Source organism: Ascaphus truei, chromosome 14, assembly GCF_040206685.1.
Source record: "Ascaphus truei isolate aAscTru1 chromosome 14, aAscTru1.hap1, whole genome shotgun sequence".
In the NCBI taxonomy this organism is placed as follows: domain Eukaryota; kingdom Metazoa; phylum Chordata; class Amphibia; order Anura; family Ascaphidae; genus Ascaphus; species Ascaphus truei.
This window is the reverse complement of record NC_134496.1, coordinates 39216485-39229722: the sequence shown is the minus strand read 5'-3', so window position 1 is coordinate 39229722 and position 13238 is coordinate 39216485. Positions and strand designations below refer to the sequence as shown.

Here is a 13238-nt window from a genome sequence, read left to right as displayed (position 1 = left end):
GTATCTTCCTACAGGGCCACCTACATTAACACTTCTGAAATTGTAGCTGAGTAGGTTGCACTGCTGATTAAAAAGCATTATCTTCTGGGTCCAACATTATATTTAAAAGTGTGGGTTATATACAGGGGTGCTCAACTCCAGTCCTCATGCCCTTCCCTCTCCCCCCCCCCCCCACCTCCCCCCATGAGTCAGGTTTTCAGAATATCCAGCTTCAGCACAGGTGGCTCAGTCGTGAGCCTCTGATTGAGCCACCTGTGCTGAAGCAGGATTATCCTGATAACCTGACCCATTGGGGGGGCTTGAGCACCCCTGGGTTATTAGAATACTCATACCCATACCTATGCAATTGTGGATAACCTTATGTATAATACATAGAGTTGCCAGGTGTCCGGTATTGAACTGGACTGTCTTGTATTTGGATACTCTGTCCAGTAAAAAATGAGAGGTACTCTAATACTGGACATGTATGTGCCCGGTATTTTCCTCCCTGGACATAGTGACCGGACGCACCTTTCACCATTGAGTCCAGTATTTTGGAGAAGCCACCTGGCAACCGTAATAATACAGTATTTCTTTGCTCTTAATATTTATTTTCCCAGTTACTGAAATGATTTTCTTTTTCTTTCATAGGTTCTAACAGGAACAATTCCTTTTTTAATGGACTATTTATCTGACCCAAGCTTTAATGATGCCATCCTTAACATATTCATAGAAATATCAGCATATGAGCCACTTGCATTGGCCAGCTCTCTTTCCAGACTAAAAGAATTTGGTGAGACTTTTCCGAGCCTTATCGGACAGATATCGAAGATTTATGGAGCTGTTGGGCACGTGGATGAGGTATGTAGCTCAATTTACTAATGTCGTTCTTTAGGAGTTTCCCATTACAGCATCACAAAGAAGTACAAAGCGTGTAATAGTTACAAGCCGTAACTCCCCTTCCTTCATCCTGTCATAGTATTACAATGTACATCACACAATAAGAACTTTATTTCATCTAGCGCTTTTCTCCCAATGGGACTCAAAACACTTCACAGTGACAGTATACTGTAGGTACACAGGAATGTTGCAGATACAGTCCCTGCCCAGATGAGCTTACAATCTGTTTTTGGTGCCGGAGGCACAGGGAGATAAAGTGACTTACCCAAGGTCACAAGGAGAATGACAGCGGGAATTAAACCAGATTCCCCTGATTCCAACTCGGTGTCGTTATTATCAGTCTCGGAGTCACTGAGCCGCTCCTTCTAATCATGCCACAGGTCAGGGGTGCGCAAGCTTCCCCCCCCCCCCCTGCGTATCCCTGCCTGCTCTCCTCACCGGCTCGCGCCCCCCTCCTTCCTCGTCTTCGGCGTCAAATGCCACAGGTTGTGAAAAATAAAGATGGGCAGTTTTGCGGGTTCGAAATCTGAACTTTTTTTTTATTAACTAAAAAAATTGAGGTTCATGAAAGAAAAAAAACCTTCAAACATTTTGAAATTTACTTTCAAATTGTGTACATTTGTAAAAAAAATAAAATGTTCACGCCTATTTAAACATTTTTTCCGTAATTAAAAAAAAAAAAATATACAGTATACCTTTTTAGAACCAAAACACCTATACCCTTTGTTTCTCTAAACTATTGGATATATTAGATTACTCCTCGGTAAAGGTTACACAATACCATACTTCAAACGCGATTTATGTTACCTAACAATTTTACATAACAGAAAATATTGGAAGTTTATAGTTTTGTCTCCTTGTGTCCTGATGTCTGTTTCTCTGGGCAGCAGTATTTCCCATTAATCTTGGCTGCTTCACTGGGGTATGTATACAGCATTTGTACTTATGCAGCAACCATGTATGCAAACATTTACAGACAGCGGACTTCTAAATCACTAGCATTTCCGAACATAAAAATTAATATTTTCTTATTGGTCAAAAGACAATCTGAGAGTTCTAGGTAACATACCTTTCTGTATGTAACTTGTAATCTTTTTGTACTATAGTATGTCCAACATGAAATTGCTATGTAGAATCATTGATAGAATTCTCTAAGTTCTCCCTACTTACCACTTAGATTGTAAGCTCTTCGGGGCAGGGACTCCTTTCCCTATTGTTTAATTTTATGTCTGAAGTGCTTATTCCCATTATGTCTCCTATTATTATGTTGCAGCTATTACGGCTGTGAGGAGCTATGCACATGACTGGCGCAATACAAATAAACATATACCGTACGCACATACATCATTGGTTGATAAATGATAACTTATTCACGTATGCTCACATAGTGCTAAGTGCTCAAAATACCATTAAAAAGCAATAGGAACATGTTTTTAAAATTGATTTTTTTTTAATAGCAGTAATCCGTGCTGGTTGCTTGTTTTTTTGTGGGAGAGGAGAGAGGGTTCATCACCTGAACACAACTACTCCCGATTCAGGCTATTTTTGTTTATGTAGCCATTTCCCCATCTTAGCTCCGGGCGGCTATAGGAACACCTCCAGGAGCTGCTGCAGGGAGGCTCCGGGGTGGACGCCGGTAAGGGCGCCGCCATCTTTAATTGCCACGCATGCGCACCGGCAGTTTGCTCATGGGCAGAAAGGATAGGAGTGCGCGGTGGCCATCTTGCTCCACCTCGCGCATGCGCAGGAGTCAGGATAGCAGTGGCCATTACACCCAGGGCTCTGCAAGGGAACTACAGCTCCCAGCAGCCCCAGCGGCTGTTAGTCAGCTGACGCGCCTCAGCCAATAGGGTTGCTAGGATCTCGGCAGTGAGATAGATACATTTGGCGTGCTGAGGGGGACCATGCCAGTCGGAGAAGGGAACCGGACAAGGAGGTAGGGTCTCCAGTCTAGTCCTCAAGACCCCCCAAACAGGTCAGATTTTCTGCTTCAGCATAAGTAGGGTTGCCAGGTGTCCGGTATTGAACCGGACAGCCCAGTATTTGGTTACACCGTCTGGTAAAAAATGAGAGATAATACCGGACAAGTATGTGTACGGGGGGGTGGCATGTATGTGTGTGGTATTACCTCTCCGGACATGTATGTGTGCGGGGGACACACACATGTATGTGTATGCCGGTGTTACCTCTCCGGACTTAGAAACCAATCGCGGGATTTCCCCTGAGAAGGGATAGAGCGGAGGGAGGGGGGAAGGAGGGGTCAAGGTGAGATGATCATGAGGGGGAGGGGGGAAATAAGATGATAATGGGGATGGGGGGGGTAAGATGGTGATGGGGGCCAGCCTAGGGAGATGAGATGAGATCATGATGATGGAGGGCCAGGGTGGGATGAGATGATGATGGGGGTATATTTTAAATGTATTGGGGAGGTGGGGGTATATTTTTATATGTATTGGGGAGGTAGGGATATATTTTATATGTATTGGGGAGGTTGGGGTATATTTTATATATATTGGGGAGGTGGGGGTATTTTTTAGATGTATTCGGGTGGCGTGGGGGTATTTTAAAAATGTATTTGGGGGGGCTGGGGGTATTTTTAAAATGTATTTGGGGGTGTGGGGGTATTTTTTATGTGTTCGGGTGGTGTGGGTGTCCAGTATTGTGTCCAGTATTTTTGGACAAGCAACCTGGCAACCCTAGTGTGTGTGTGTGTGTGTGTGTGTGTGTTTCTGGCTGTCCTGTGGGGGTGATAATGGCAGGGAGTGGGGTGAGAGAAGATGTAGGGAGGGGGGTGAGAGGATGAAGGGAGGGGGGGTGAGAGAAGATGAAGGGAGGGGGGGTGAGAGAGGATGAAGGGAGGGGGGATGAGAGAGGATGAAGGGAGGGGGGGTGAGAGGATGGAGGGAAGGGGACTGAGAGAGGATGAAGGGAGGGGGGTGAGAGGATGAAGGGAGGGGGGTGAGAGGATGAAGGGAGGGGGTGAGAGGATGAAGGGAGGAGGGTTGAGAGAGGATGAAGGAAGGGGGTGAGCAAGGATGAGGGGAGGGGGGTGAGAGGATAAGGAGAGAGAGGATGAGGAGTGGTGCAGTACTCGCCACGGGCCTGTATGACTGCAGGTCAGTTATTTATAAATGATCTGACCATTACGTCATTTGTTCTAAAATTCACTCCAAGCATGCAGCCATTTGCATTAATTTGCACTATTTCATATTCTATTTCCTAAAAACACCCTCAGGGGGGCACTCCCTCCCAAGACCCCTCCCTAGATTTTTTTATGAAACAGAATATAAAGTGGTGCAAATTGTTGAATACTTGGAGTGAAATTTAGAAAAAATTACGTTAGTCAGGTAATTTATAAATAACATTTTCCTCACCAACGATTGCACATTTCACCAATTTGTCCAGTATTTTTGGAGCCGCCAACTGGCAACCCTAAACACAGGTGGCTCAATCAGTGGCTCAGTAACAGACTGAGCCTCTGATTGAGCCACCTGTGCTGAAGCAGGGAGTGATTGAGCCACCTGTGCTGAAGCAGGGACTGATTGAGCCACCTGTGCTGAAGCTGTGATATCCTGAAAACCTGACCTGTTGGGGGCTCTTGAGGACCGGAGTTGAGCCCCCCTGATCTAGATAATAATTAAACTTCGACACTGCCCTGCGGGGAACTATAACAGACATTTTATTAAGGTTTTTTTTTATTACTCCTGACTAGTAGATCAGAATTTTTTTTTTAATGTGCCTTTCTCTGTTTTTTTTAACGTTTTTTTATAAATATATAGATTTTGAGCCAGTATTTCTTGCTTAAGAATGAACAGCACGAAATGTATTGCTTTCTCGTTCTTTAACTCTGAAATGTAAATCAATGAAACGAAATGTATCAATTCAAGTAGAAATAGGTGCTAATACATTTCTGAAACAGAGCTTGTGATTTACAGAATTGACCCGAGGCCAAATTAATCTCCTAAAATGTTTTTTCTTTTTGAAATGGATTGCTCTGTCTGTGATACTTTCCAAATACTGCAACATCTCCTAGCATGCGCCTTGATTACAGTTTATTATAGTTGGAAGGAAAATGAATGGAATCTGTAATTAAAACATGCTCTTGAATGTCATCAGAAATAACAAATAATGATTCTTTTTATTCTCGAAGGAGATGTGATTAGGAAATGTCAAATACTGTTTATATTCTCCTATTGTTTCATCACTAAAATATGACAAATACAAATTTCTACTGAACAGAAATGATCAACATCCTTTTTTTATCACTTCATTATCGGCGGGTGCTAATCAATGAGTTCTAGATCATGTTTTCAACGCACGCTCTTTTTGTGAATGAGAGTAAAGTTGAATGAACTACGCCAGTGTATCTCTATCCCAGGGGTGGGAAACTCCAGTCCTCAAGGGCCATCAACAGGTCAAGTTTTCAGGTTATCCCTGCTTCAGCAAAGATGGCTCAGTCAAAGATCCTGCTATATCCTGCATAGCAATGTTTAGCCTCTTTAAGCAATGTCCCTCAAGCACTAAAGGTGTTTTGTGAAACGCTAAACATTGGACCCAAATGCCATGAATAGTCCTTTTAAATTTAGTAACGTAGGGCATGGTTCAACAGAAATAGATTTGTCTCGTACCGGAAGAACAGTTTGTGTCTCCTGCTGAGCCACTGAGAAGGATTGCAGCACAGCGCACACGTCTAAATTGAGCCTGGCTACATTTTCAGATTTAAGAACACAAAGGTTATGAAGATGAATTCACTTCATGGGATACCAGCACACTACGCTGGACGCGGCCTATTAAACAGGAAACACAGGGAAGTGGCTACAAATGATCAATGGAGGCGCAGAATGTGATCAGCGCCATTACACATGTGCCTTTTAACTCATCGCTAACTCCCTCTTTTGGTGTTTTCCAAAGCTACTTCATATAGGTACTGTAACAGTGTAACACAATGCCTGCACAATCAATATCTCCGGGGCGGGAAACTCCAGTCTCCAAGGGCCACCACCAGCTGGTCAGGTTTGCAGGATATCCCTGCTTCAGCACAGATGGCTCAATCAGTGGCCCAGTCTTGAGCCACCTGTGCTGAAGCAGGGATATCCTGAAAACCTGACCTGTTGGTGGCCCTGGAGGACTGGAGTTGCCCACCCCTGGAATATCTTAGCATGTTGTACTTCCTTTTATTCAATGCATTTACTAATCCAATTCCAAAGGTAACGGCTCAAACCAAAGTCTACTTTACACAATATTACTGTGTTAACCCCTGTATCCACAAAGGATTAAAGGGCCTTATTCTATAAAGTGGCGCTATCGCATGGAAATCCCCATTCAAATCAAAGGGTTTTCCCCCAGACTATGGAACCCAGCATAGAGTTGCCAGGTGTTCTGTATTGAACCGGACTGTGCTGTATTTGGACACACTGTCCAGTAAAGAGTAGAATTAATACTGGACATGTATGTGTCCGGTATTACCTCTCTGGACATAGTAACCTGACTGTCTTGGGGGGGCCGCGGGATTTCCCTGAGCAGGGAGAGAGCAGGGCTGTTGCTAGGAGGGCTGGACAGCTTCCCCCATCCTGATTGGCTGCTGATGGGTAATGCCGCCAATCAAGAGGAGGTGTCAAGAGTCTGGGGGTGGGGCCAAGGAGAGGAGGAAACAGCATTGAGCTGTGAGAGGCGTGTGTGGGACACGTGTCGAGCGTATCGCACCTTTCACCATTGTGTCCAGTATTTTTGGAGAAGCCACCTGGCAACCCTACAACATTCATAAAAACAATAATGCAAAAACAGCAGCGAATTTACTTTCATTGAACTCATCATAACCAGAGAAGCGTCACTTGCTAATATAGTTGTGTAAGTCAGTGTAAAAGTTTCCACCACCCTGGGTCTTAGGCCAGGAAGTTCTTAAATGTCAGCACAAAACTTGAGAAGCAGAACTTGGTTCAGACCACATTTAGCACAGGTCGGTACTTCCTTTTCCCATTGGGCCAAATGCAGTGGATCGACAATATTGCAGGCAATGTTGGCTATTAGGAAGCATGCATCTGAATATTACATGTTGTACATGGTGAATGTCTGAATGAAATCGCACAACATCAAGAACTTCTTATTATAATCGTTTCCCTGTCATGGGAAACCCTGTCATACTGCTGGGTAACTGGTATATCCTTTTGCACATGTCTTGATGTTGTATTTAGCTGAAACATGCTGAACTAGTAAAGTATATTGTTACTCTTTGGATCTTACTGCATAATTACTGTGATGGATGATATCAGCGTGACTTTTCCGGGTCAGATTTCAGTGATATCCGGTGAATACCTTTCGCCAACTATATAAAAGGGTTTATTTTATTTGTAAGCAAGAAGAAAAAAAGCAGAGGGTCAGAAAGTACAAACCACCTTATAACTCATGGGATTTGTTTCCACTTCAGAGATATTTAGCTCTAAACAGTTATGAATGCAAAATCTAACAGTTTTGAAATGAAACGGAGTCAGAGTTTTGCATTTCTCTACTGGGGAAGAATTGCTTCCGATTCACATTACATTTCCAAGCCCGGCATCAGAAGCTCTGATTACTTTGTAAAGGTCCATTGGAAATTCGAACCGAAACATCCGGACTATATTATTATTATATTATAGCACATGTAAAAATATTTTGTTACTGGAAAATACTAGTTCAAAATAATTTGGTGGTTGTTTTTTCACATAGGAATCAAACTTTGGATAGTGAAACGTTATTTTCAGTGCTGATGGTTTGAGCTGCAGTGGAATTATGATTTTTATCGTCCTATAGTACAGGGGTGCTCAACTCTAGACCTCAAGCCCCCCCCCCCCCCACCCCAAACAGGTTTTCAGGATATCACAGCTTCAGCACAGGTGGCTCAATCAGAGGCTCAGTCAACGACTGAGCCTCTGATTGAGCCACCTGGGCTGAAGCAGGGACTGAGTGAGCCCCCTGTGCTGAAGCACGGATATCCTGAAAACCTGACCTGTTAGGGGGGGGGGGGCGGGGGCTTGAGGACTGGAGTTGAGCACTCCTGTTATAGGAAATAGATACGTTATATCTATAGTATTGAGGTTTGAATTTGGAGCCTAGCATGGTTAGTGTGGGCTACTTTCTGTCGCCAAAGGGGCACGCAATGCCTTCTCACCACGCAGGACAATAACGCAGAATGCATAAATAGGCTGCATGGAAACAACCGCTCACATTTGTTTTCCACACAGTCGCATGCGATCATATTTCAAGATGTTCAGAGACTTTATCCATATCTGATATAAGTTGCCCCAGCAAAGCTCTGATCATAACAGTATTAAATATATTAATATTGTATGGCGTTTACATTGAAAGAAAAATATGTTCTTGTTTTGTGGATAATTCCAGTGAATTTGCTATACCATAGCTCTTGCACAGATTCAGACCCAGGAGAGTATTTGACTCACTGCCATAGCAAGCAAGAATGTGCATTGATCCGTGGCCAAGAGCAGTATTAATTTGCGTGATATTAGAGAAACAGGCTGATATACTTTATCTGGGCCAGAACTACCCCACAATGATAAGCCATGAATAGACTATTGAAGACTATGACTTGCAGGAGGCTGATTAAGTCAATAAGTCTAGGACTTTTCTTTTTATAGCTACGCAACTATTACATAATTTCATCACCAGGGACCGTAAGATATCTGTAGGTTCTGTTACGTTTACTTGACCAATATAAAGTATATCTGGATTCCATTGCTATTAAGCCCTAACATATCTTTAAAAAAAAAAAAAGCCTTACGGGTAAATTCAATATACTACGAAAAGTCCGTGCGGGACATTTTCTGACGGAAATCCCCATTGACGTTAATTCAGAGTATATTGAATTTACCCGTTATTATCACTTTAGCAGATTAATGAATAACCCCCTAAGACAGCAAGGATCACGTGGTTACATTTAACATTTTCATTTTGTTCCATTCTCTCTGACTTTGCTATTGGAAGATTTCAAGCAGAAATAAATGCATGTACAGTGCATGTACCATTTTGTGTTGGATTGTGTCCATCTCTGGTATATATACTGTAGGTCTACAAGAAACATACTGTAGTCTCTACTAAGAATACCAGTGCCGATTAGTTTAAAACTGTAGCACCCCCTGTGTCTGTAGAGGAAGCTTTATGTGACTCATTAATCCATTAGCCCAGGGGTTCTCAACTCCAGTCCTCAAGACCCCCCCCCCCCCCAACAGGTCAGGTTTTAAGGATATCCCTGCTTCATCACAGGTGGCTCAATCAGTGGCTCAGTTTTCGAGTGCACCACCTGTGCTGAAGCAGGGATATCCTTAAAACCTGACCCTGTTGAGGGTTCTTGAGGACTGGAGTCGAGCACCCCCCACATTCGCCTTAAGTTGTAATTTGCCTGTTGCAGTTATTCCCACGGTTTGTAATGCACATTATTTACCTAATGTTGTAAAGTGCTGTGTACATGGTTGGCTCTATACACATACAATCAGACACACATTGACAGCCTTCTCTTTTGCTTTGCAATACATCACTGGCCTCTCCGCAACCAATAGGGTTTAGCATAAAAACAAAAGAACGTTTGTCTGAATCTCCGTGGGCTGAGACAGAGCTCACTGCCAGCATGGCTGGTTGAAGCAAACAAGCGGAGTAATAGGGATTCTGAATGACACCGTATATATTTATATAATAACCTATAAACCTATAGGTAGGGCAACAAGGGTAAGAAATCGATGCCACAAGCTTTACATTAATTTGTCTAATACTTTTCAAAATCATGCGTAAGTGACATGTAATTCTGCATGCTGATTATTCTGTTGAGAATTACACTAAGCTACACTTTGCGATTATAAGTTAGTCGTTTCCTTTTCCACTATTTCATTACACATACATGATCATTTTCCGTCTTTAGAATATCATGCTGTATATTCCCTTATTGCCCATTGCTACATTTGCTTCTGGTTATGATGCTGAACAGTAGTGGGGTCGTATATCAAACTTTCTTCGGTGCAATTCTGGTACTAACATAGCACCAGATCTATCGAATAAATAAATCCTAGTGCTTTTCCCATTTTCTATTGCTAATGAGGGAATGCATGGTTAAACCCAAGGGAAACGGCTAAATTAATAAGAACATATATGTCCATTGTAAGGTGCCTTTCTTTTGCAATGCACAGTTAAAGATGCATTCACCCTTTCAGTGCGAGAGCGTTGTGCCACCTCTGATGTCACTGACTCTCCGGAACTTCTGGATCACGTGATTGCTCTTCAGAGCCTTCACGTGATCAGTTCGTGGTTCTGAACATTGGACCGGATGAGACGGTGTGGTAAGGGCGACGGGAGAGGCGAGATCTCTGTTAAATGTGGTACGTGTGGGGGAAGCTACTTCATGATCTATGATGTCAGCATAGAGGGTATAAATAGCCACACCCTTGTTCTAGAAGCAGGTTCTTCAGACTTCTGACTGAGGCCCTCATGTACTGTAATGTCCTGTAAATGGGTTCCACCTGTCTAGTCTGCAGCTAGTTCTGTCCTGTCACTATTTGTTATTGTACAGTTTAGTAATGTGCCATGTCCATTAGTAAGCACCTGTTAGAGGATCAGGAAGCCATATATTCATGGGAGAAGTATGCAGCATTGTTCTTGTAGGGTTGCCCCACTGTAACCTGGACGCATGTTGAATCGGCCAATATAGAAGGTTCTTTTTTTATTGTTTGTAAAATCTTTTTTATTGGAAATTATACATTTTTGTACATACTATAAAATCTTGCATATATATATATATATATATATATATATATATATATATATATATATATATATATATATATATATATATATATATATATATACACACACAGTGGTTGACAAATCACCAAAAAATGTACTCGCCACACAAAAAAATGTACTCGCCACCTAGTAGCAAACGTGTGCTGCTTGGGCCAATATTTTCTCGCCCGGGGGTTAAATCCACTCGCCCAGGGCGAGCAAATGTATAGGCTTGTCGAACACTGTATATATATATATATATATATAATTCATTTTGTTTTTGATTATTACATATTTTGAACATTTCCATTTTATTTATTAATACAATAACAATTAAACTATATAACCTTTTTCCTGTATATTGTCAACTAGTTCAACATATTTTAACCACTCTCCTGGCGAGTCCCCTGGTTGTGTTCTACTCTTTGACATCTATCAGTTTACCACAAACACACAACATGAGAGAACTTGAGTCATATAAAATATATATTCTTCACTACCCTACACTATTGAAGGCTCTTAATGCATCGCTGTCTTCGAGTGAGATGTTTCCACTTCATTCTGCACAACGGGTAACTCAAGATAAGCACCTCCTCTGGATAGGACGGGAACCTACTAGAGAATGATTCCCGAAAGCTTTAATTTGCCATGTGTATTGTGTCATGCTATTTATGCATATCTATGGTTATGAGAAGTGTATCTGTACTGCGTTCAATAAACACACTTTGTTTTATCAAAGTTTCTGCCGCCCATTTCTATTTCACACTTTCATCCACACTTGGCCAGCACCCATTTATTTGGCCTGCGAGACTGAGCATACATTATATGGCAGGGGTCCTCAAGACGCCCCACAGTGGGTCAGGTTTATCCCTGCTTCAGCAAAGGGAAGGGAGGATATATATATATATTAAAATATGTAATTTCCTTAATCAAACTCTTTGCTGCCAGAAAAGCTACAGATACAATCACGTGTGTTGCATTATACAGTTATGCCTCTTTTCATTTTAAATCTCTTTGAGCTGAACAATTATCTTTTGCTCTGGTAATGATGAAACAAACTAGAAAGTATGCTAATAGCATCTGTTGAGGATAATTTTGTGGAACACCGTGTTTACATTCAGTATGAGCTCCTGTTTATCTCTTGTATGGGAGGAGGTCTTCCAAATAAACAAACTCATGCACGCAAGAATAAAACAAGAAAGATCTACCCAGACGTTAGGTCCTTCAGTGCCGGATGAGCCTGCTAGGATTGCATCCAAGGAAACGCGCTGCCATATACAGCATTATTGAGTATGACTACATCATTTCAACTGTTTGACGTCTGTGGAGAAGCTTTTGGGATACTAATAATTAGGATTATACAACAGCTTGTTCATGTTAACAGAGAAGAGCTATCATGTTTCGCCATCAAACATTAAAATCTGCTTTAAAGTAGCAATGTTGTCAATGGCAGTATGTAACCTAAACCGTGGTTATGGTCAGTGGTACAGCCACAGAAAATAGTCGTTAAAGCAGCAATGTAGATTTAATTTATTGTTTTTTTTTTAAATTACAGGTTTGAAGCAGGGAGTCTCTGGAGCTGAACTGTGTTAATTTCAGCTCTGGGGACCCCCTGCTTCTAGAGATACTTGCTTACCTCCATAGGGGGTACCGGTATCTCTGGGGAGTTTAAATGTCCTGATCACTCGGGCCAATAGGAAGCCGCACCGGATGATGTAACGGCTTCTTATTGGCCTGCGTGATGCCAGACATTTAAATGCTGCCATTGCGTTAGGGACACGGTTCCCTGGCTGCATAGATACCTGCCCCCCTGCGGAGGTAAGTATCTCTGAAAGCAGGGAGTCCCTGAAACAGCAGGCAGGACACTTTAAACAATTTGTTATTTTAACACAACCTAATTTGCATCTCAGAATTAAACCATGTTTGGGTTTTTATGATCATAGTCAGATATATTTGTCTATGGCAGTTTGGCCATCACAGGTCCAGATCATCTGTAGCTATAACTGTGTAGTTATAACAAGGTCTAGAATATCATTCTTTAAATCAATATACCAATAATTAGTATAATTGCTAAATTAATTAGAGTACAATATTTTTATTATATCATAGGTGTACTAAATATATAAAGTGTGATTATATAAAGATGGAAAAAAGAAAACAAAATAAAATGATTAAAATTGAACTCTCACAATAAAAATAAGATCTATTTTTTAAAATAATATTAGAAATATTGAGCAGTTTTACTGAATTAAGTTTGCAATCAACACTAAGTTATACTCTTGTAATATAATTATATATTGAATATGCTGTATCCGTTTATTTGTAGGAAATGGCCAAGATATGTTTGACATATTTGGTGCACCAGTTGACCAATATGGAGCATTCGTTTCATCATATTCTTCTGATGGAAATCAAGAATATTGCTGGTACTTTTAATACTCTTTTATTGACTCAAAGCAGAGACATCTACAGAATGAGCAACAATTTTACTGCAGTAGCCAAGATTCTAAATCAGTATCTTGAAAATGAAACTACACCACAATGCAGGTAAGCAATAAATGACAATAACTCATTGTTTCATAATCTCAAATGATATATAT

At 41.5% G+C, this 13238-nt stretch overlaps 1 protein-coding gene across 7 annotated transcripts in view; it reads left to right on the top strand.

Moving 5' to 3' along the window:
* VEPH1 (ventricular zone expressed PH domain containing 1) overlaps positions 1–13238 on the top strand; it is a 197960-nt gene that overhangs the window by 65093 nt on the left and 119629 nt on the right. For all 7 annotated transcript variants that reach the window (XR_012788028.1, XR_012788027.1, XR_012788029.1 and 4 more), the window contains exons 6-7: positions 631–840; positions 12965–13185. Coding sequence is in view for 4 of the 7 variants with exons in the window: in XM_075570553.1 (XP_075426668.1) it covers positions 631–840; positions 12965–13185 (431 nt within the window). In the remaining 3 variants the exon portion in view is untranslated. The remainder of the gene's footprint in view (positions 1–630; positions 841–12964; positions 13186–13238) is intronic.